The 23,196-nt window shown below is 35.3% G+C and overlaps 1 protein-coding gene across 4 annotated transcripts in view; it reads right to left on the bottom strand.

Annotated features, from left to right (window-relative positions):
* Nucleotides 1–8,606, bottom strand: part of LOC125236381 (homeobox protein abdominal-A homolog) — a 61,573-nt gene extending 52,967 nt beyond the window's left edge. For 2 of the 4 annotated variants that reach the window (XM_048143191.1, XM_048143174.1), the window contains exon 1: nt 7,780–8,606. In XM_048143191.1, coding sequence (XP_047999148.1) covers nt 7,780–8,374 — 595 coding nt within the window. In that variant the 5' untranslated portion in view covers nt 8,375–8,606. The remainder of the gene's footprint in view (nt 1–7,779) is intronic. The other 2 variants (XM_048143183.1, XM_048143168.1) reach the window with 2 other exon arrangements.
* Between the last annotated feature and the right edge of the window lie 14,590 nt (nt 8,607–23,196).

The following is a 23,196-nucleotide window of genomic DNA, read 5'->3' on the forward strand; positions in this document are numbered from 1 at the left end:
CCTTAAGTCGCCATTTTAATATTGAGATAAAGTAATCAGTAAATATAAATCTGTCGATAACAGCTTTCTATCAGTACCAAGAAGTTGTATTAAAAAGTAAACCTGTCGGGCCAAAAGCGGTTAGAGTACCAAAAGATCCCCAAAAAGGTTAACACAAGGGGGCCATATCAGCCTCATAATTCTCGTGAGAAAGATAATGATGTTCTTACGAAGTTGTTTATAGTTTTTTGGGAATGTTGGCAACAATGTAAATTGGTACGTAGGTGTTTAAAAGTGGGTTTTATCACATTTGATGGATACTGAGTGTGGATTGATTTCGTATCGTTTTAAGTTTTTAATTGGGTGTACATAATTAAGTAAGTGCCTATTTTAAGCAGTTATTATATATTATTTCTTTTTTTTTTGTTAATTCAGATCAACTTGCTTCAAAAACACTTTACATATACATATTTATAAATAGGTACCTAAGTACCTGATTGATGAAAGCTCCAGTAGGTACCTAACAGAGCTCATGTTTTAAACCACATTTTTATATGAACAGTTAATATATTATACAATGTATACAATTATTTTATCGGCCAAAGCTATTATTGATAATAAATAAACATTGTTTTTAATAATTTAACCGTGTAAAATGGCCTTTCTTTTTATGCCAATGGTGATGGCAACGCAAAACCAAAAACTCAAAGGTAAAATTCAGAACCAGTCCACGATAACGCGAAGTGACTTTAATTGGACCAAATAGGTAGGTACCTCATTATTTTAATCGCGTATTTTATGCATTTCCAATACTTTTTACAGTTTTAATTCAATTTGCCATATCTCTTTGTATTTTATCAGCTTTACCTACATACCTATAGATACATATCTCGTTATATTCAGTTTAATTGGGTATCATCCTCCTTGCGTTATTTGATTATAGTATCAAAAATGTTTTATACGATATTAAGACGAACTGTTTATTAATATATACCTATTCAATAATCGTATAATAATAATAATTGACCAGGCACTATTAAATGAGGCATGTACAACCAGGTTACCGACAATATTCTAAGATTATAATACATTTAATAATAAACCACAATCCGTTATTATTTATTTAATAAATGCTAGTCCTTTTACGCATTTCATTGCAATTAATAGTGTAATTAGAATTAGATACTAGATATATTTGACACTTAGTTACTGACAAATAGGATAATTAAATTTCAGCATGTCATATAGCCGATTTAAATAAAAACGCTCTATTTAAATAATACATACATACATAAATATAATCACGCCTGTATCCCATAAGGGGTAGTCAGAGCGCATGAACTACTAAGTTTCAGTGCCATTCTTGGCAAAAAGGGGTTGTAAGAAATCCAAATTGTGACATTGCAGTGACAGGTTGCCAGCCTCTCGCCTACGTCACAATTTAACCCATATCCCACAATCGACTTCTACGACACCCACGGGAAGAAAGGGGGTGGCGAAATTCTTAACCCGTCACCACACGTAATAAAAAAAAAAAAAGTTAAATAATAAAAATTGTAAAGGTACGACGATCCAAATTCCAATGCACAGCCCGATTAAACAAAAAAAATATGACAATCAAAGGAATTTGAGTCTATAGCTAGTTTGAATAAAATTTGTCTATGATAGAATGAAGCGTAGAGAGCAATGTTTCGATTGGCTGGTCGGGACGGCCATGTTGGTTCGCGCGTGCGCGCTGCGCCGTCCCGCGCACATGGTGCCGACGCCACGATACGTTCATTGCCACTAAAAATAAACATTGACTCACCAAATTTCATTCAAACTAACTTTTATAGAGCCCGAACGTACTACGATATATTGTCAAAATGAAAACGAGGAATAAATTTCGTCGGACCTACATCTCCGCCATTTTAATTTGGACGCCGCGTGTCAAACGACACACGCACACACCTGCTGAGATATTTCTGTCTCTATCGAGACAGATTTTTTCCGGTATCATTCGAGACATTTTTATACGCCAGTATTAGAAACAAATCACGAATAATGGTCATTTTCAAAGCAAAAACAAGTCGATTATAGGCCATTTTATATAATTTGAGTGAGCTACGACGCCGTTATGATGTTCAGTGGCTTTGATCATGAGGTATTTTATACGCGGCGTTATTGATGGGGGGCATATGGTGGCCGGCTGGACGTCTCTGGCTAAATGAAATGTTTTAACACACACTTCTTCATAATGTGTCTGTGTCATTTTCAGACAACATTTATAATTAATTATCTAACAGTAGATATATACCTATGTACATGTACACCTGTATTAAAAATCACAATGTCATATTATTAGGTACCTACCCTTTTTATGGAGTACCTAGGTAGTACCAAATTCATACTAATCTGACCCGGTTAATAATTAAACAAAATGTCTAGGTCGGGATTCCAATAGCGACTTTGAAGAAAACAAAACATGGAAATAAAATATTTTGATGAAATAGGCTAGTTTCCTATACTTGAAATAAAATATTTTATGCTGTGCACGAAATAAAGTACCACATAATTAGATGAAAAATATGGACAGTAGTTATTTTTAAACATAATTTCTATTTAATAAGTAAAAGAGAAAAATATAAAGTAAATGAATTGATCGTGACGTCACTCCTCAGTATTTCATAGTAATTCCATACTAACAAATCGTTTTGACAGTTCATAAAAAGAAGCTGATTTGACTAGTCGGAAACTAGCCTATGATTTTTTCTTATTTATTATCATTACCAACTTTAAAAGAAGCATTAAATTTATGAAAAAATTAGGTTAGTAGTATGTATTTTTAAACAGCTGGTGTTGATGAACACGTTGGACCTTCAATGTGACATTCATTAAGTAAGAAAACATCCATTAATAATGTGAATCCAGATCTGTGTTTTTTTTTTAAGGAAAAACCATTGATCGTGATCAACGCATATAGTTTAATTGATTTGCAAAATATATTTAAAAATGTTCATGTAAATAAAATATACATATAATTAAGAAGGAGATAGACATCATTAATCAAAATAATGATCAAACGCAAAACCATTCTGGGAACGAGTCATTAATTCTCTGTGTCAAAAATATAAAAACAAAAACCGAAACTACGGAATCTTTTCTGCTATAGGTGACCTCGCTTCATCATAATTAATCATAATTTAATAATCGTATCATAATTAACTTTAATTGCACTATAAACGAAATGCAAGCAAAATGTTTTATTACTTTTCATACAAGAAGTGCTCATTTAACTGTAATTTTATTATTCAGTTCTTTGTAATTTTAATTATATAAACTCTCACATTAATTTCGTTATTTCCATTTTTTATGCCTACAGCATGCTGACCTCTTTCATCAGCGCAAAAACCGCAAACCTACCTTTCTATTTAAAAAATACTTTATAATTATTCAAACGTTCAAGGTACCATAAATAAAATGAAGTATCTAATCCGTATGTCAAAATAGTTATAGCCAGCCTTGGGCCATAAAACCGCGAGTCAAATAATTGTACCATTGTATGCAAAACATACAGGCAGTTCAGTGCTATAATGGACAGATGTTTTTGAGTACTAAGTGGACCGCACAGAATTCATCGTATTCGACATGTCTAACTGTAAACTTGCCTAGATTGTCCTAGGTTAGGTTTACGAGTTGCAAATAGGCTTATCGGAATTTAGACTTGTGGGCGATAAACAAAGCTGTCTTATGCACAATTCTTACTGAACCGAATTTCTAATTGTAGAGGAACTATGTTTAGGTAATTGAGTGGAGCAGTAGACCTTCCATTCTTAAGACGATACGGTAAGGGTCAATTCTCCATACAAACACTCTCGACTATTTCCTCCCTGGTTTTTGAAGATAGAGCAATGATTTTTTCAACACAGATTGTTATTATTTTTATCTGTGTCGGACCGTTTTTATTTTTTTGATATTCTGCTTTTTAAAGACTCTGGAGCCAGTCAAAAATTTCCAAAAACGGCCTATTTCATTGTGGCGCAAAAAAAGGTGTGATACTCAAGATTGGTAACAATTAACCAAAAAAGCAAAACACATATCCGACATAGATTATTTCATTGTTATTCAGATTCTCAAATTTAATTCCGATTGATTAAGTTTTGAAGGAGGAAAGAGTCGAGAGCGGAACTTCGATTTTAAAGATTTTTTTGAAATATCTTTTGACTGAGTTGTTCTTAATGGACAATTTTTTTTCGATAAATCTAGTTAATTACTATTGTATATTTAACTAAAATTCCCAAGTTGAAAGGGGGGCTCCTTTCCATTTTAGCATTTTCGCTACCGTGTCCTCTTAAGTTAATAAAAATAAACATGCTGTTTTTTGTTGTATTATTTTACCGCAATTGCACACACAGGGACGGATTTCCTTTTCGCCCACATGACGCGGGCCTAGAGGCCCTAGGCATCTCTAAACCAGGGCCTGTGTAACAAATCAATTTATCGAAGTTATATAGGTACCTACATACCTTTTTTTTTTCCTATATTATATACCTAAGTCTCATAGTTTATTGAGGGACTTTTAATTTAATTAAATAGAAGATGAGAGTTTCTCTATTAAGGCATAATACAAATGAGAGGATATTCATGTGGTACACACCCTAGGAATCCCGCCCAATTCCGGCGGCTTTGGCGGCCGACGGCGGATGATAAAATGTAAAAAAAAGTCGAAAATATTTCAATGGATTCAGTTAGCTTAAGTGTAGGTATAATATTTTTTTAATTCATCCCAAAGTAGGTATACCTATATTTACTTTATTTACATACGTACAGTAAAGGTTTTATTAAATAAGTAATTATTTATTTACGGCAACATACGAGTATGAAAGAGACAAAAAAAGGAAGATACCTTATCTCATAGGTATCTCAACTAAATGTCAATATATTTTTTAATTAATTGTTTAAAAATAGACAAGTAATCTTGTTAATAGTGTGTACCTATAAATAATTGTATTTGGGTAAAGGCTAATATTCAAGTGATATTAAAAAAATATTTGTGGTTAAGTTAAGATGACTCTACTCTAACTTTGGATTAATACCTACCTAAGTATTTAAATTGAGTTTTCTAAGTAGGTAGGTAACCTATTGGCGTTAAATGTTTTTTTTAATAAAGGTACCTGCCTACTCGTGTGTACTGAATCTATATACATATGTATGTATATTACCTAAATATGTATGCATATAAAATACTTTTATTAAGAATATAATTATTGTTGTGTAATATACAATTTTCCTCTATGGTACCTAATCCCATTTCTGTAATTATATGTATATTTATGCACTTATTTTATTTAAAACATCAGTGTACCTATAGATAGGTATATATAGATTATTGTATATATACACATAAGCCTATATATACATAAATTATATAATGCAAATACAATAAATAAGTTTGAATTAGAGCCGATGCCCATCGTTAGATTTCAATTAAATTAACAACTAATAAAATAACTATAATTGGTAATTTAATTCCTCTTTAATAACCTAGTTTTCATTCAGAAAATACCTATATACCGATAAATATACGATAAAACGACTATTTTATTTTAATGTTTATTTTATTGTCACGAGAATGGCAATTTGACGCTTTTAATGATGTAGATAATACAAATAGGTAATAATTATTCTTGCCCCATTTGTACATATCTATATATCTCGCGCTACATATTATTAATTGTACATAGATGTACCTAAGTAGGAGTCGGATTGGAATATTGGGACCGTGCGCGACGACACGCCACGTGATAGGTGACCATTATGGACAATATTGTCGCCGCTGTTAAGTGAGAAGTAAAAGAACATTGTGAAAAAATTTATGAAATCTTGTGTTATTTTACTATATTAGACAATTTTGGTCGATGGTGGTTACAACATTATCGCCAATAACATTAAAATTGTTGTTTTCAGTGAGAAATTAACAAACTGGTGACTAAAACGGGGTTTCGTGCCATCGCTCACGAAGTCATTTTCCAACCTAAGACGATGAATAAAGACAAGAAATTGGTGCTAGCTGGGCATTTTCTAGAGATTGAAGACTTTTTTCCACCATTTGTACCTATGTGCAATAAAGTATTAATAAATCATTGGCTTTTGAAATTGTTGATCAGTTCACTGCTATGCTATGTCATTTTCATAGGCTAACTATAGGTTTATAAATATAATTTACAAAGTACAGGGTTTATTGTAAAATAAAAACAAACTAGCTATTATAACTTTTAATTATAGTATACATTACAAAAACTTGTTTCATTTACTTGAAAATATTGGAGGTTTAGCAGATATCACATCAAATATGTAATCATCAATGCGATGAAATAAGTTCTCAGGAATTTTATCTTCTCGTGCTCCTTCGTCCGATTGAAACCTCGATATTTACGCATTTTCGTCAATCCGTTTCGATTTGTACACAGGAGCACACTTAAGGAAACAAATAAAATGATTTTGGAACATAACTAGGATTGGCTTCCACGTCGGCTTTTCTAACTCCAATAAAATTTGCACTATAAATTGAATTCAATACTTGTATCAAAAGATTACGCAATTTTAAGTAAAACTTCAGAGGTTGGACGACACTTTTCTTCTTACGGCAACTATTCACTTAAACGGTGGTTTCCTTTCCACCACGGTCTTGGAAATAGCTAAAATTTAGTCGATATTTTTCTTGAAGTTATTATAATTCACCATAACAAATTTTACTAGGCCCATATTAAATTTATCTCAAAAACGATATGAAAATGTTTACTGCATATATGGATTTGACAACGTAAGTCAGCGACTAAGATGTCAATTTTGGCCGTAGTGAGCGCTGTGATCGTTTTAGCTGCCCCCTCCACCCGCTTTGCACCCTGCCAATAGGTATATATATTTATTAAATGGTCAAAAAGATATATCTATTAGAAGTGACGACAAATATATACACTGTGAGAAATTTGCATTGTGAATTTAACAAGTTCGACTTGTTGCGGTTTATCCGTTTGAATCAGCCAAACGTATGTTTAAAACAATATGTGTCAGGTTGTTTTTATAAAATCGACTTGTTGATTCAAATATATTGCCGATTCAAATGACAAGTAGCTTGTTGTTTGAACCAAAGAGCACGTAGGCGCTATTTTAACCAAAAAACTTGTTGAACGAACATGAAAACTGGTTGTATTTTCTCTCAGTGTAGGTATAGGCACTATATGTAGGAAGTTAGCAGTTAGCATACATATAACTAATTTAATCGTAGGTACCTAATTGGGTATGTAAATCATATATATTAAGTCACATTAGAATTCAATAGGGTGTTTATATATTTGTGATTAAATTCTTAATTGAAATTTTATAATGACGTTCTGCAATCAATTTAAGTATGTAGGTACCTAATTAAAGTTATAATTAGGTACAATAATCCCTTTATGAAGGTACCTAGGTAAAAAAAGATCAGGTACCTACAGATTATTCCCATTGGAATTTTCTTGTTTTGGACAAATACCTAGGTACCTACATAATGTCAACAAATTTAATTGTGCGAATAGAAAATACATAAACTTACGAATTATGTCGAGAATGATTTAGACTATGACTTACCAAATCGCAAGCAAAATTACAAAGTAGGTACATAGGTAATTAATTTATTATCTACCTACGATACGACGTAAAATTTAACTGTATACCTACGTCTACACACTACGATAATATTAAAGCAAAATGTTGAAATAAAGAAATGTATTTTTTCAGAACGAGCACTACACACACTCATGCAAGGAGAAAAACATTTACCGGTGATGGACATCCAAGGGTACCGCGGGATGTCGGGCAGCGGCTGCGCCGAGGGCTGCGAGCAGGCGGCGCCCATGGCGTCCACGGACGCCGCCGACGCAGCCGACGCCGCTGACGCCGCCGCCTGGTGGTAGAACTGCGCCGCCGCCGCCATGCTCGCCGACGCCGCCGACACCGCCGCGCCGCCGTTGTGCTGGCCCAGCGCGTACATCGGGTCCGCGCCCACCGCCGTCGGGTACCGGCAGCTCTTGTCGTCCGCCGCGGACAATCCTCCTCCGGCCGAGAACGGCACCGAGCCCCCGAACTGTTGGTGGTGTGACACGTATGGGTACATCCTCGCCGGCGCCCCTGGCGAGGCCGAGGACGAGCTGGACGAGCGCTGCGGACTCCCGTTGCCCGGCGAGCCGGCCCCCAGCGCCGCCGCCCCCAGCCCTCCCGATAGCGACGAGCTCAGCGACGTCGACAACGACGACGACAGCGACGACGATAGCGACGCCTCGATCGGCGAGGCCCCGGCGCCCGCGAATAAATTCTGGTGGTGAAACTGCTGGTGGTACTTAGGGAGCATGCTATCGATGATGAACTTGGAACTCATCGCTCGGCGACGCGGCGCGCGACGATCGCCTCGCGGGAGATGCGTTTATCGCCGGGCGATTCGGATCGATTCTCGCGCGTGCACTACTATGGCCGCGAATCGTTTATGACCCGCGTATGAGGCTCTACGACTCCGAATTCCCCGTCGCGTCGTGGCGAGCGTTGCCGCTGCCGCGCGCCGTTGAGGCGGCGCGTGCGAACGGGACGGATGCATGTGCGGCGGTCGCGCCGGAATCCCCTCCGTCTCGTTAATTCCTACCTGCGTAGCGTATATTAGAAAGAGATAAAAGCTATTCGCTAACGACCATTCGGACGGCCATTGTTCGTAATGGCGCCTCGCTCTCCGCACCCCCGCGCGGCCCTCGTCTACGCCAATAGTGATCCCGTGTAGAACATTCACCGCCAATCACAAACCATTCCGGCACTTCTAAATGTCAAACTGAATGGCTTTAAGCAAAATTGCACCATTACGTTCGAAATTAGTGATTTGGTATTGTTTTGTAACTGTTTAATTTTCAGGTAGTAAAAGTGCAGTTATTTATAATTGTCACGAACAAAATCGTAAAATTTTCAAATGCTTAAAGCACTTATTAAACCGTATTATACTACAAAGTAAATGTTTTATGATAAAGTATGTAAATGCAACAAGTTTTGCGTTTTATTTATTTTACTAAGTAATAGGCAAGTATAACATAAGTAGTAATTTAAAGTAAGTATTTAATTAAATATTATACAATAGATAAGGTAAATTATATAAATTTAATACCTCATGATACCTTATATACCTAGTTATTCAGATTTTCAAATCATTTCATACTAATGTTTAGTTTTGGAAGTAGCAATACCTATACAGAATTGGTATTTTGTAACAGAGTTCTTATTTTCTTATTTTTTTATGTTAAGAATTTAAGAAACTCTTATTCGTAGGAGGATCGTATCTAAATAAATTATAGATTTTTTTTATGTAGACAGATTAAAATGTATAATTTAAAAACCTTTTTTTATGTAATTAATTATTATGTATTTTTGTTTACACACATTGTACGAATCATTGTAACTTCATGCATAAAATCATAAGAAAATCATAACTATCAGGCTTATAATAATTATTATATGTGATTTCTAATGAGAACTTTATTGCCATAAATCAATTCAGAATCAAAACAAAACACCCAATAAATGACATGTTACTATGTCAAACCATATCGCCCATTGGCTGTTCAGTTTTTAAGTCCACAATAAAAATGCTCATAAAATCTATTTAATAACCACTAAACGGTGAAATAAAAATCATTCAAAAAGAATTGCACCGGACTGTTTTACGCGGGCCACGTGGTCGAGCGGGATCACTCATCTCGCTCCGACAGACGTGCCGTCCTCGTCGCACGTTTCATTCATGAGCACGGGTCGTAAGAAAAACAAGTATGAGTGGGAGATCAAACTTTATAGGTATTAAAATAAAATCGTTTATGGTGTGAGAATTTTATTTATTTATTACGTTTTTGATAGGTCGGTATCTTTAGTGCATGGTTTTTATAGGCTTAAGTTGCCTTTTCAGCTTTATCAGGTCTGCGGTTCGGGCGTGCGGTGGAAACATTGCATAAGTATAGGTTTTATGTTGTTATTGTGATGTTTTTGCCGTAAACGTATGGAATGGTCGATATGGACAGTTAGGGTCATTTGGTTTATGGGCGACGGTTTTTACTAGCCTGTAATTGTTTATTTGGTAATAAAAAGACCAGGTCATCTATTAGCTAGGTCAAATGGGTATTGAGATGTAGGGCTCACTTTGGTACCTACCTTTAAATATGATTTGTAAGATACCTATCATGTAAGTTCTTAAGAAACCTATTTTTTAATACTATTAGGTCCGATTTAGTCCTTAATTCCTTATTGATTATGGAATAAATTAATGTTACAAGTACAAGTACCTACACATGTTCAAAACTTTATATCTATTATACAAAAAATGCTCTTACCACAGAATATATAATAGTAAAAGTACCTTACCGGGATTCAAATCCAGGACCATCGATTTTACAGTCAGGGTCATTCACCCGCTAGGTTGGACTGGTTGTCAAAATGTGGTTAAAATTATTAATTTTTAATTTCTTAATTTCAGCAAGAATTTAGATCGTTATGTAATTATTTCCGACGTATTATTATCACCTACTTAATTTTTCTAATTAAATATGCAAACTAAGTACTTAAGTACCTACCTGTACCTAGGCAGTTTTTTTTAAACGTTACTATTATGAATAATCGTAGTAAGTCTCAATAATGTGTTTATTATAATAGCATGTAGTTAGGCATTTACATATTCCTTGCAAACTAATTGGAACCTACCATAATTATCGTAAATTTTTTTGTAGGTATCATTTATTTTTTATGTAGATGAATTACCTAATGCAGGTAATTCAACTTTATGTAAAGGCAGTAAGGTTAACATTACAAATAGGATAACTTCATACCACCGAGGTAGATTAAGTACCTACCTACATCTAAAAATAGATAATGCATACCTATAGGTAAATGATGGAGATATAATAGATAGGAAGCTACTAGACTACATTTCGTCACTACTTTTAAAAAAACTTGTATCTTGTCTGTCAATGAAAAGAAAATTGTAGTACAAATAAGTATGTATGGAATGCATATAGACTTACCGCGTTTTAACTTTGAGGAACAGCGTGAGATACGAGATTTTTTAAAAGTAGGCAAAGTAGGGACGATTTGAACCTCAAATAATCGAGAATCATTTACAATAAAAAAATATCCGGAGACAATTTTACAGGACGCTATATCTAAAGACTAAATATTCACTAGAAGTTAGATAGGCGCGTTAGATCAATAAAACATCCTTTTGAAATTATTTATTTATTTTCAATTTTATAGTTTACAAAATGTCATGAATGACAATCCTTCTGGCATTATTCTTATAAGAATATTTATTATCCTACCCGTAGTCGACTTCTACTATAATTATGGTTTTTATAAAAATTGGAAAATAGGATCCATAACATACTCTGAGATAGAAAATAAGTTTATATACCTACCAGCATAAATATATTTTATCAGTTACTTGAGATTGGTACCTTAAACTCTAGTTTTTTTCATGATTTATTTAAAATTAATGACATAGATATCCATACTAATATATAAATGGGAAATTATAATTGATGGCCCTATTTTTTGTGATTTGAATGGAGGAGAGTAATAGCTACTTTTTGTCTTTTTCTAACGCGAGCGAATAGAAAAATGTGATTATTTGATGGCCCTATTTGTGTTTGTAAATAGCCGTATAGATGTGATTTTTGTGTTTACGATTATAAGCTACACATTTAATTAGTTAGGTCATTATGATTCAGTAGACAGGTCTGTAGGTAGGTAAAAAAGCACGTAGGTAACAGTATAGGCACACCTCGGACACTGGCGATCAAATACGAGTATATGAAAGAGGCGCGTTCCTAGCATACATTCTAAGCTCGTGTAGGTGAACGCGTACCATGCTTGTGTGAGTGAGATGTGACAGGTCGACTGTTGGCGTTTTTGACAGGCGGTAACTGTGAGGTAACCGAGAGGGGGTGGGCGGCACTTTCAGCGGGGAGCGGGAGTGGCCATACTGTACGATAGTACTCTTTATTATACTGTGGTATAGATCTACCCAGTATTTTTTTTAATTATCCATTCTTCACCTAGTACCACAGATGTTTGACTGAATAAATAAACGCTAGCTGAGAATACATACTACTAAAAATATTGGATTGAATTCCACATAAAATTTTTGAGAGAGTTCTAGAATCTTCTATGGTCGAAAGTATATAAAGGGCGAGTCGCACAGTTTCTCGTCAGTCATTCACTAGCTGTCGCCGAGCTAATATAAGGAAGAAAATGGACGAATTTAAAGTGCATGTAAGGCATTGCTTACTATATGAATTTCAGTCTGGCCATTCAGCCGCCGAAGCAGTGCGTAATATATGTCAGCGTGTTGCTCCTGAAGTTGTGTCTGAGGCCACGGCGAAACGATGGTTCCAGCGGTTTCGTAGTCGCGACTTTTCATTATCAGATCAACCTAAGTCTGGTCGACCGGTGAAGATTGATGTAGCCAAATTAAAAACCTTAATTGAAGGAGATCCGAGGCTAACGAGTCGTACTCTTGCTACCGAGTTAGGCTGCTCTCATGTCACCATAGAAACACATTTACACGAGTTGGGAAAAAACTACAAATACAGTGTTTGGATACCGCACGAACTTGATAGAGATCAAGTAAACCGCCGTGCCGATATCTGCATACAACTTCTGTCTTTTCGCCGCACATTCAACTGGTTGGACCATCTTATCACTGGAGATGAAAATGGGTCTTATATATAAATCACACACGCAAACGTCAGTGGCTAGCTCCAAACGAAAAAGGAATAGAGGCACCAAAAACAGAGCCTCACCCGAAAAAAGTTATGCTGTCCGTTTGGTGGGATATTCATGGTATTATTCACTGGGAACTCCTACCAAGTGGAATGACTGTTACCGCATCAGTATACTGTAATCAGCTTGAAAATTTAAACCAAAAAATCTGTCAGAATCGTCCACAGCATGCTAAAGTTTTTTTCTTACACGACAATGCTCGCCCACACATTGCAAAAGTGACTCGGCTAAAGCTATTGGAGCTAGGTTGGAAAGTGATACCTCATCCACCGTACTCTCCAGACTTGGCACCTACGGATTACGCATTGTTCAGATCGCTAAGCAATGCCTTGAATGAAAAAAAGTTCGATGATCAAGCCCATCTACGACAGTACATAGCTGAGTTTTTTGAATCTAAACCTAAGAACTTCTTCGCCGATGCTATTCATTCTTTACCAGAACGATGGAGACAAGTAGTAGATAACGAAGGCCGTTATATTTTTGATAAATGATTAAAATAATAAATTAAATAAAAATTACAATATTGGTTATGATTCGCTCATTACTTTCTTACCAACCCAATATAATATAACAAGTCAGCATGTAAAAGGGGTGGCACCGGCGCGTTAAGTTGTAAAAATATACATCAATAATTTAACAATGTTGCTTTTACACCTTGAAACATTAATACAAGCTACGTGTAAAGTGTAAACCAACCAGTGATATTCCAAATGCTAGAGCGAGTCGAACGCTCCACCAAAAGTGTTCTCCTATTACGAATGCACTCGGTGAGTAATGATGTGCCGTTCTCGGTAACTTACCTATCGTAATTTACCCGATTTGTACCTATGGGGAATATTTCTCCGGATCCGCTATTCGCGCGACGAGAATGTCGCTTAGGAGTTGCATTGCGATTATATTTTAGCTTATTCTGAAAATGTTGTACATAGAACCTAGTAATATGCTTGGACTTTGCTAAAACTTAATTGAAGTTACTGCAGTTTGGCATTGCATTTTGATAGCAACTTGAAAAAAATAAAGATCAAAAAATACTCAACCCTGAGCTTAAGCTGCTTAATCTCAAAGTGCCAAATGAAAAGAGTCAATAAGAAAAGTCAAAGTCAAAATATTGTTTATTCAAACCGGCTCACAATAAGCACTTATAAATAGTCAACAATGTACAATTATCATCTTATTCTAAATATCAGATCAATTTATTGGTGCAATGAACAATATTGTTTTAAAACTATATTTTACTTACATTGAATTAATAAAATAATGTCAATCTTAATAATAATTATTTCAAAATAAGATCGTCAAACGGTATAAACTTTAATAAGAATACAAATCGCGCTATTCGATCGAAAACTTACTAATAAGGCTTGTACTATTATATATTCTGTGCTAAGGATATTACTTATAAGATCACGTGCTAGAAAAACCCTGCACAAACCGACAGCAACATCTTATCAAGCGCTGATTTCTACTAGTACATCTCGGATACTGGTGATCATGATCAAATATATGAAAGAGGCGCGTTCCTAGAACACATTCTAAGCTCGTGTAGGTGAACGCGTACCATGCTTGTACGAGTGAGATATGACAGGTCGACTGTTCGCGTTTTTGACAGGGTAACCGAGAGGGGGTGGGCAGCACTTTAAGCGGGGAGCGGGAGTGGCCATACTGTACGAGAGTATTCTTTATTATACTGTGCTACTAGTGTGGGTCTTCCCTACACTGGACCATCCACTCACACAATCTAGCCTCAAGAATAACAGCATGCTTCAGATAGGTAACTTTCCAATCACAAAGGACACCGACAACGCATCACACCCTATTTTATAGACGATCGATGTTGTAGAGCCCATTATGCAGCCACAAAGTCCAGGTGGGCGGGGCGCCGTAAACCTCCAGAGGAAATTTACAATCGCTGCGAGATTTAACGACCAGTTTAATAGATTCGGGCCTTTAAAATTGGACAGCGGGCTAGTGTCGGACGGGACAATTGCGGAACACGCGATCTTGCTGATGCTACTGATATCTACTAGTCAAGGAGCAGATACTTTTTATTGATTTTTTACAGACACAGATCATGTCTGAATCTGCTCCTTGACTAGTAGATATCGGTAGCATCAGCAAGATCGCGTGTTCGCAATTGCCCCGTCCGAAGTGTCTTTTCAGAAAGCCTGATTTCTATGGTTTTCATAGATAAGTAAGCTCTTTTGAAAAGCTTCTCCTCAAATTGTACCAAAGTAAAAAAAATGTACCTAGGTATACATATTATAACCTGGAAGCATATTAAAACACAAATTCGAGATATGATCAGTTGGAAGTGGAAGACCTAGGCAAACTTTTCTCGACCAAATCGGGGAAATATTGCAAAAAGGACAGGTCAGAAGTAGGTACTCGAAACCGACGAGCGTGTATGAGAAACGTAGTGTGTGTGAAAGTGGTTTGTCAGGATCATAGTAAATGGAAATCCGTGATCTCTGCCTACCCCCCTGGGAAACAGGCGTGATTGTATGTATGTATGTATTTTCCAAAACCTACATATGTGAAAGCAATAATACAGTAGTGGAAAGCTCCGCTTTCAGAAAAAAGATAAGAAGCCCCTGCTGTCGTCTGTTGGCTCGTTGGTGGACGATATTTGAAATATTGCGGGTCACTGACCCCATTGAATATATTTTTCTGAATTGATTAATTTACAGCTTACTGTTACGACGTAGGAATCGGCAGTTGATAATGTATAACTATAAATATGAGTGTACCTAAACTTTAAACTTCGTATCGGTACTCATTTAGTCCACTGACCTCAAAAAACGAGATCACCCATAGACAGGAAGCAATCGCCAACACTTCTGAACATCTCGTGTCACACTATTCTATTAATTACCCATCTCCGTCCATTTGAGCTGCCATTAGCGTCACTATAAGAGTTTGAGTGCCAATTCTGATCGGAATGGAGCGGTTTAAATGCTAGTGGGAACGTTTGGTTCTTCTCTTATCTGTGGCTGGCAATGACCCTGTGGTTGTGGACATGATTGTAAATATGGAAATACCTGCTTAATATCCATACAATACTGATTATTAAATGTGAATGTGTATCTGTCAGTTTCCTGTTACATTTTTTAAATTTTCTATTGGATTACTTGCAATTTTGACTGATATGTTATGTAGGTGTAGGTAAGCGGTTAAAATGTATCTGATTCTCCATTTATTTAAAATAATCTTAAAGTTATAAATTGCATTTTAAAAATGTAAAATTACTAACATCGTTGGGAGTTCACGTAACGTATACGTTAATTGAGAGAAAGGAAAGTTTAAAAAGTTATCAAATAAATTTTAATAACTTTTCAATGAATCAAAAGGCCTATGCCTAACATTAAGTATTTCCACTAAGAAGTATATCTATGTTCTAATAGGAATAGAAGAAAAGAAAAGTAAGCAGTTACAACAATTGTCTAATTCCATTCCGTAACTTTTTCTTAAAAAACGAATATCAAAGTAACGAAATGGAAAGTCAGATTAGAAGCTTTTTTCATATTAGATTCTATGGTAAGAAGAAGCTGATTATTTGTAGCTAATTCTAAACGTACATATTGACATGATTTTTGCTTATACCTATAATCTTGACCATACAGCTATATAACCAGGCCCCGTAGCCGAATGGCATTTCTCCGACGCCAAACGAAAGCGATACGCCGCTGGCTCTGTCGCGCCAATACGCAAGCGCGATAGAGATAGATATCTACTAGCGCTTCGTTTCGTGAGCGTTTCGTGAGCGATTGTGCCATTCGGCTAGCCACCCAGGCCACAATAGGGATGGTTTCTGTAAGTATGTACTTAAATTATTTCACATCATACAAAAAATAAAGCACCAGATAATCAAGTACCTATTAAATAAAATTTATATTTATAATAAATCCGATAGAAGTATGAAAAGCATATTTTATTCGCAATAGTGACTCACAGACGATCGCTACTAAACTTAGATATAATTTTGTCAACAAGTGAGTTCGAACTGGCCTCCTCAATTTAGTTCATAAAATTGATGGATCGCTGGCTTTAAATAAATGGTTATTGACCCGGGGAAAATTGACAGAACGTAATAGGTATTACGGATAAATTTAATGTTAACGGACGTGTATACTTATCTAAAAATTAGGTACGATAGGATTTTATGTAAGTCGTTCGTTACATTTATAATGTGTGTATTAGATATAGACCGTGAGATTTTAAAGGGCTTCTGGATTTCAGGTAAAATCGGACGCAGTCGTGAAATATATATATATGGTCGTCGATTCCCGATTTTTAAATCCTTCGGACGGACCTTCTGAAAGCTCAAATAGATACATATTTTAATATCGGTATAATTGAAGGAAAATATATTTTTTTTTAGTATATATTCTACGAAAATAGGTTAGTAATGCAAACAGTATGTTGATTTCTAGTAGGTATATAATTGCGTTCATTAAGTATGTATCTAAAATAAAGGACTTCATGCCAAATGATATTTTCAAGCAGCTATGTTTGCCAAATGTGCATGGTCCGGCATAGAATCGCACAATACAACCTACATATAAAACGCTCGTACGACCCCTTGCAACTTGTCATATTGAGCATAAAGTAATTAGACAAGGAAAATGAAGCCAATATACAATAGGTACTAAATTCTAAATTCAAATCCAATACCTATTTATAAATTCTATATAATAAATTCACTGTTGACTTTAAACCGCAATTATGCTTAGTTTTTAATTTAACAGTCGACTTACTTAGACCTATTAACATAACATAATGAGTATAAGCTAATTAGAATATAGTGTTGAAAGCGTAAGACTCTTTAGGTAGTAGGAAAGCTTTAGTGACAATAGTTGATAGAAAATGCCAATCGAAAATTAAATATTGAATGTAAATGATCACGTAACTTTTAAGCTTAATCGGCATTTTACATATCAATACTTTGAAAAAATATCGTACCTATCATTTAATGCAGAAACGCAGTCTACGAGTAGGTACATTCATCCGATATAAATCGATTTGTCGTTGGTTGTATGATTATCATCTTACGAGTCAATCTGAAAGTACTTACATATACTGTTTATTAATATTAGATTATTTTTTAGACTTATTGGTAAACTAGTGTTAATTTGTCATTTCCTCCACCAGCTGCTGCGTTGAACAGACTTTCTTGAGACTTACCGAATTCTTCTCATAGACATCATCACCTGGAACCAAAAACATGAAATTTTGATAAGTTTGTATATTTACGGGTAAAACAAAGTAATAAAAGGTTAAGAATCTTGTGTAAAAATTAAGGAATTGTGCATATACCTAGCCACGTATAAGTTAGTCTATTCAAAGTAGGTATCGAAAGCATCGACGTAACGTCAGGAAATAGGACTCTAATGATAGAGATGAAAGACACAGTTTTTATTACTGATTATGCAGAATCATCTGGATCTAAGAAAAAAAAAACAAAACATCTCCATCCTTTTAATACAGCATTAAATTATCATGGCCGTAAGCAATATCTTATTTAGCTATTCGTACAGGGGCGGGTAAGTAGGAAATTTTAATTTCACGTCTGGCCCGGCCGGGCGAGGAATTTGTGTGGCATAATAAGTGAGATTGTTGCGAAATTTGCTACAAGAAAAAGAAAGAGGGCTCGCGGCGCTCGCCGCGGTGGCTTAGGGTGGATACGCCACTGGGATTGAGAGGCGGTGGAATCAACAATAAATATAATTTGATAACACCTCAGGAAAATAGTTTCTAACTAAACTGTTCCTTATTGATGCGCTGGATAAGACTTGAATCCAGAGGCCGCAAGGCCAAGTCTCAACCATGGTAATAATTGTCCACCTTTTAACTTATTCTTAACCAAGGTATATTGCCCACACAATACGTCTAATTGCAGATTTTTAATAAATCCAAATATTGTAGGTCCCCACCAAATAGTTCTTTATTATAAGGTAAAAATATATTGTATTAAATAAAATATCTTATTCAATAAATAATATGACTATAGACATCACACTTCAAGCCTAACAACAAAAAATAAATTGTCTATGTAAACCGCAGTTTGACAATGTAAAAAAAAATACCACCGCATCACTGGAACTTGACTGATAAGTTAAAATAAAATATTTTATACCATGTACTAAATAAAGCATCAGATAATTATAAGAAAAACATGGACAGAAGTTATTTTTAAATCCAATTTCTATTTAATAAGTCAGGTAGAAATATATAAAGTAACTGAGTTGACCGTGAAGTCAATCAATTCGATTTCATATAAATTCCACATTAGCAAGTCGTCAAATTAATTTTGACAGTTCTTAAAAAGAAGCTGATTTGACTAGGAAGCAAGTAGCCTATACACTAAATTGTAATTGGCACAACGCTCTACGCGGCAACGCTACGCATGCTACGCCGTAACGCAAAGATATCTTTTTCAATCAACTTTTCATTAATATAATTATTTCACATTTTTTTAATACTTATTTCACGTTAACCTATATTTATTATTTTTATTTCTTATTTTTTGCTACATTGTTTAATTTTATCTTTTTTTTTTGGAAGTTTTTCTCATGTGTTTGGTAGTTATGGCAATAACATATTTTTTATTTATTATCCAAATTTAAGGTATCTACAAGTAAAACCTACCCTTGTAAATTTTCTTCAAGCAACATAAAAATCTCAGAGATCTTATTGCATTTTAGGCAGAACCTTACGTTCATGGACTTTAGGTTAATATTTGATAGGTACGCATGACCACCAAAACCAAAACCCAGAACAACCTCATAAAACATACACAAACATACATAGGTCAAGTCCCCAATTCTGAAAATGAAAGAAAATAAATCTTTCGGCTCTCAAAAAGAAAACAAGAAATCACCTTCCATGTCACATCCACGCTAAGCCAACCCCGTCTGCAGCACGTGTAAGTGGCAGCTTCAATATTTATGTGCAATTTTTCCTACCCGCCCCGCCCGCGGGCCCTCGCAAAGGATGCAGCCTCCTATTGCCTTACAATAAGTATTTATAAACCTAATTATTGGGGTTTGAGGAAGCTAGGTTTAAGTCAGTAAAACTAAAATATTTTTGAGTTGCCATTGCATATTCTCTAGATACATATGTATGAGTAAATGACGTGGATTGAACTGACTCTCGGTATTTTTCGATCGATATGACCTTCAAATCTTCAAGAAAAGGGGTGCTTCCGGTTCTAGAGGCCAGCAATGTACTTGCAAAACTCCCTCTAATATTGTGTCTGTTGGCGATTCGTTTGTTACTTTGCCTTTTATGTCGTAAAAAAGGCTGAATAACTATCTACTAGTTCGTATGCTTAATGTAGATATGTGTATCTTTCTTTTTTACATTTTATTGTATCTACATTTAACTTGTCTAAGAAATAGATCGTAAATATCCATTTCTCGTATACATTATGGACGTAAATAATCTCTCAAGGCAGCAAAAATATAGGTAAGTATTAAGAAAACGTTATAATGTGATTGCTGCTTATTTCTATAGAATTACGTCATTAAAACCTACACAATCATTTAAGTAGTTGCTTTCCATTTTACAAACCTGCTTTTTTTTTGCAACAAAATAAACATTAGCGATTAATTTACATTTCTCATTACTTTCATTTACTTACTTGTTTTATAGTCAATTAACTGCGTAAATAAATTTAAAAGCTGCGTCTAACAAGAGAACGGTACATTCTTACATAACGATTAGCATAGCAGAATAATTCCACGCAATCATACCATAACTAAGTAGACATTCCTTTCACGGGTACAATATTATTCAAATAAAAACAATTTCAATTTGTTTCTACATTGAAACTGAGCGCTGGCGGCGTTATTAGGTTGGGCGGAGGTTAGCGCCGCAGAGCGTGTAAAGTGGCTATAGAGCCCCCGCCCGCCCTCTCATCGCCTATAACACCAGTCGAGCTTTCCTCAAAAGCCTCCGAGAACGCCTCAAATTTAGCGACTTTTCGCTCTCAATACTTTTACGCGACATTTAGACGCTATGTGTGGTAACACGCCGTTTTTTGGGGTTCCATTGAATGCTTTTACATGTCTACTCTAGCTGTACATTACATGCGCGAGATCTTGATGCTGTATTTTTTTCGTGTTGTTCCTGTTGCCAACCAAGGTGGATTTTGTATTCATAACGGGTTTAGCCTCATTAGTAATACAGCCCGATTCAAACTTAAATATTCGTCTAATATTAAATAGCTGTATATACACTCTAAAAAAAATTTGGTTGCTCCTACTTATCAATATTTTGATAGTCATAGTCAAGCATCTTGATTCCATACGAGCCTGATAAGATCTTAGACAAATCGAATAAGGTAATTTTGATTGCTCTTACTTTTGCAACGTAACTGAATCGATTAAGATCTTGTTCAATAATTCCATGAAAAATAATTATGTTAACTAAATTACCTTAGTAAGTTCAACTAAGGATTGAATCAACCTATGTTACATAGTTATGCCTAACAAGTTCATAATTGATTCAAGGTGTACAATGGTTAGGAATAACAAAACACCTAAGTTATTAGTTCAATCATACATTCCGAGTGTAGATATGATATAGATCAAATATATCAGTGTCAAAAGTGACGTGTCCAATAGTCAATAATAAATTAATATATAATATTTACAAATGCAGAACTACCTAGTTATTTGTTACGTAATTTCTCTTACTCCATGCTTCGGTACGAGTACATGATCCTTTTGCAACTATCAACTTACCTAAGCACTTGGCTTCAATTTATACAATAGGTACTCGTAGGAAAGCATAAAGTTCAGTAGCAGGTATTTAGTCAAGTTCGTCTGTAAATAGGTACTCAATTGATGAATTTAGTTATCGTGAAGAACCAACAGGTGCAGAAAACACCACATTAGATGATATGAACAAGACAATCCAAAATAAAAGCAACCCTCATGCGCTCATACTAAACTTATTACACAAAAGAATGGTGCAAACTATCTAAAGAACTACAGAACCCCCTGTCATCCTCAAACTTCGCCGCCTGTTGAAGGGGAAATATTATAGTTTTTGATGGACGCTCACATCGGCCGCGATCGCCCGATGGCTCATGAGTGTGATTGAGGTATTTCTTATTTAGAAAAATATGCTTCACGAATTTTCTTCGGTTTTCGAACCATTGAGTTTTCTATGCTTGAAGGTTGTAAGTACTATGAAAAAATGTTTAGGACAGTTACTGAACAGATTTAATATGTTGGAAAAGGATCAATACTTTTATAGAATGTTGTATTTAAAGATCGATAAATATTACATCTATACGGACTTGTTGATGCTTATGAAGACTGTTACAAATTGATCTACGTACACAGTGTAGGTACTATTATTATGTGGTACACAGTAAAATTAAAAAAAAAAATGAGAATCACAACATAGGATATACGCGTCTCGGTGACACGCCTAATTCGGTGATGCAAGCTTTGAAGCACTATTCCGAAAAACGATTTTTGGTTGTTTCACTGAATTAGGCGTGTCACCGAATGAGGCGAGTTTACCCTACCTAACTATGTATTAGCAATTCATAAGCTAAGATTAATTTAAGTATTTTATTTCACTTATATTGTAGGTATAGGTAACATGTAGGTACCTATGTGCATTAGTCTTATTTCATACAAGACAAATGAGTGCGACATTCATTATGATTTCTGGGTTTGTCCGATGACAGATACTTGTTTATTATGAGTATTACTTATGACCTACATATTGATCCCATAACTAATTACATAATATGTCCAGACACAACAAAATTAATCTGTACAAAACCACAACTATTTCGTACGTATGAAACGTTCTCGAGTGCAATGAACTCTCCACATAAGCAAACACATATTTTCGGCCGTGTTTTATCATGCCAGCCATTGCATAATGCCATATCTAACTCAAGTTATTTATATCAGGACAGTCTATTTTTGTAACATGTAGCTGCTAGTGACATCTTTTGTCAGTGCGCGAAACTTCTTGGGACGAGCTACGGACAGAGATGGGAGCGTATAGCCCCTTATTATCTTCATTGACGTACCAAGGATTGCATTCGAAAAACAAACTTGTAAAAAAACATATCATTTAGTTTACTACATCGGATTTACTACATTTTTATTCCTTTACCCGCAGTAAAATTTTGTTAATTTTTCGTTTCTGTTTGGCGAATTTTCTACAGAAGTCACGCCATCTCTGTGAGGGTGAATGTACTATGATGAGCTATCCCCATGCTTTCGCAAGTGCAGTGCGCCCTCAAATAGTGCAACGTGAGAATTCTGCAACTGAGTTGTATGGTAAAACAGGCAGGTAAGAAGTTAAGTTTACTGAAATATTTCTTAAAAAATATAGATATCATAGGTAATATGTAAGAAAGTATAGTACTTT

This window comes from Leguminivora glycinivorella, chromosome 2 (genome assembly GCF_023078275.1).
Source record: "Leguminivora glycinivorella isolate SPB_JAAS2020 chromosome 2, LegGlyc_1.1, whole genome shotgun sequence".
Lineage (NCBI taxonomy): Eukaryota > Metazoa > Arthropoda > Insecta > Lepidoptera > Tortricidae > Leguminivora > Leguminivora glycinivorella.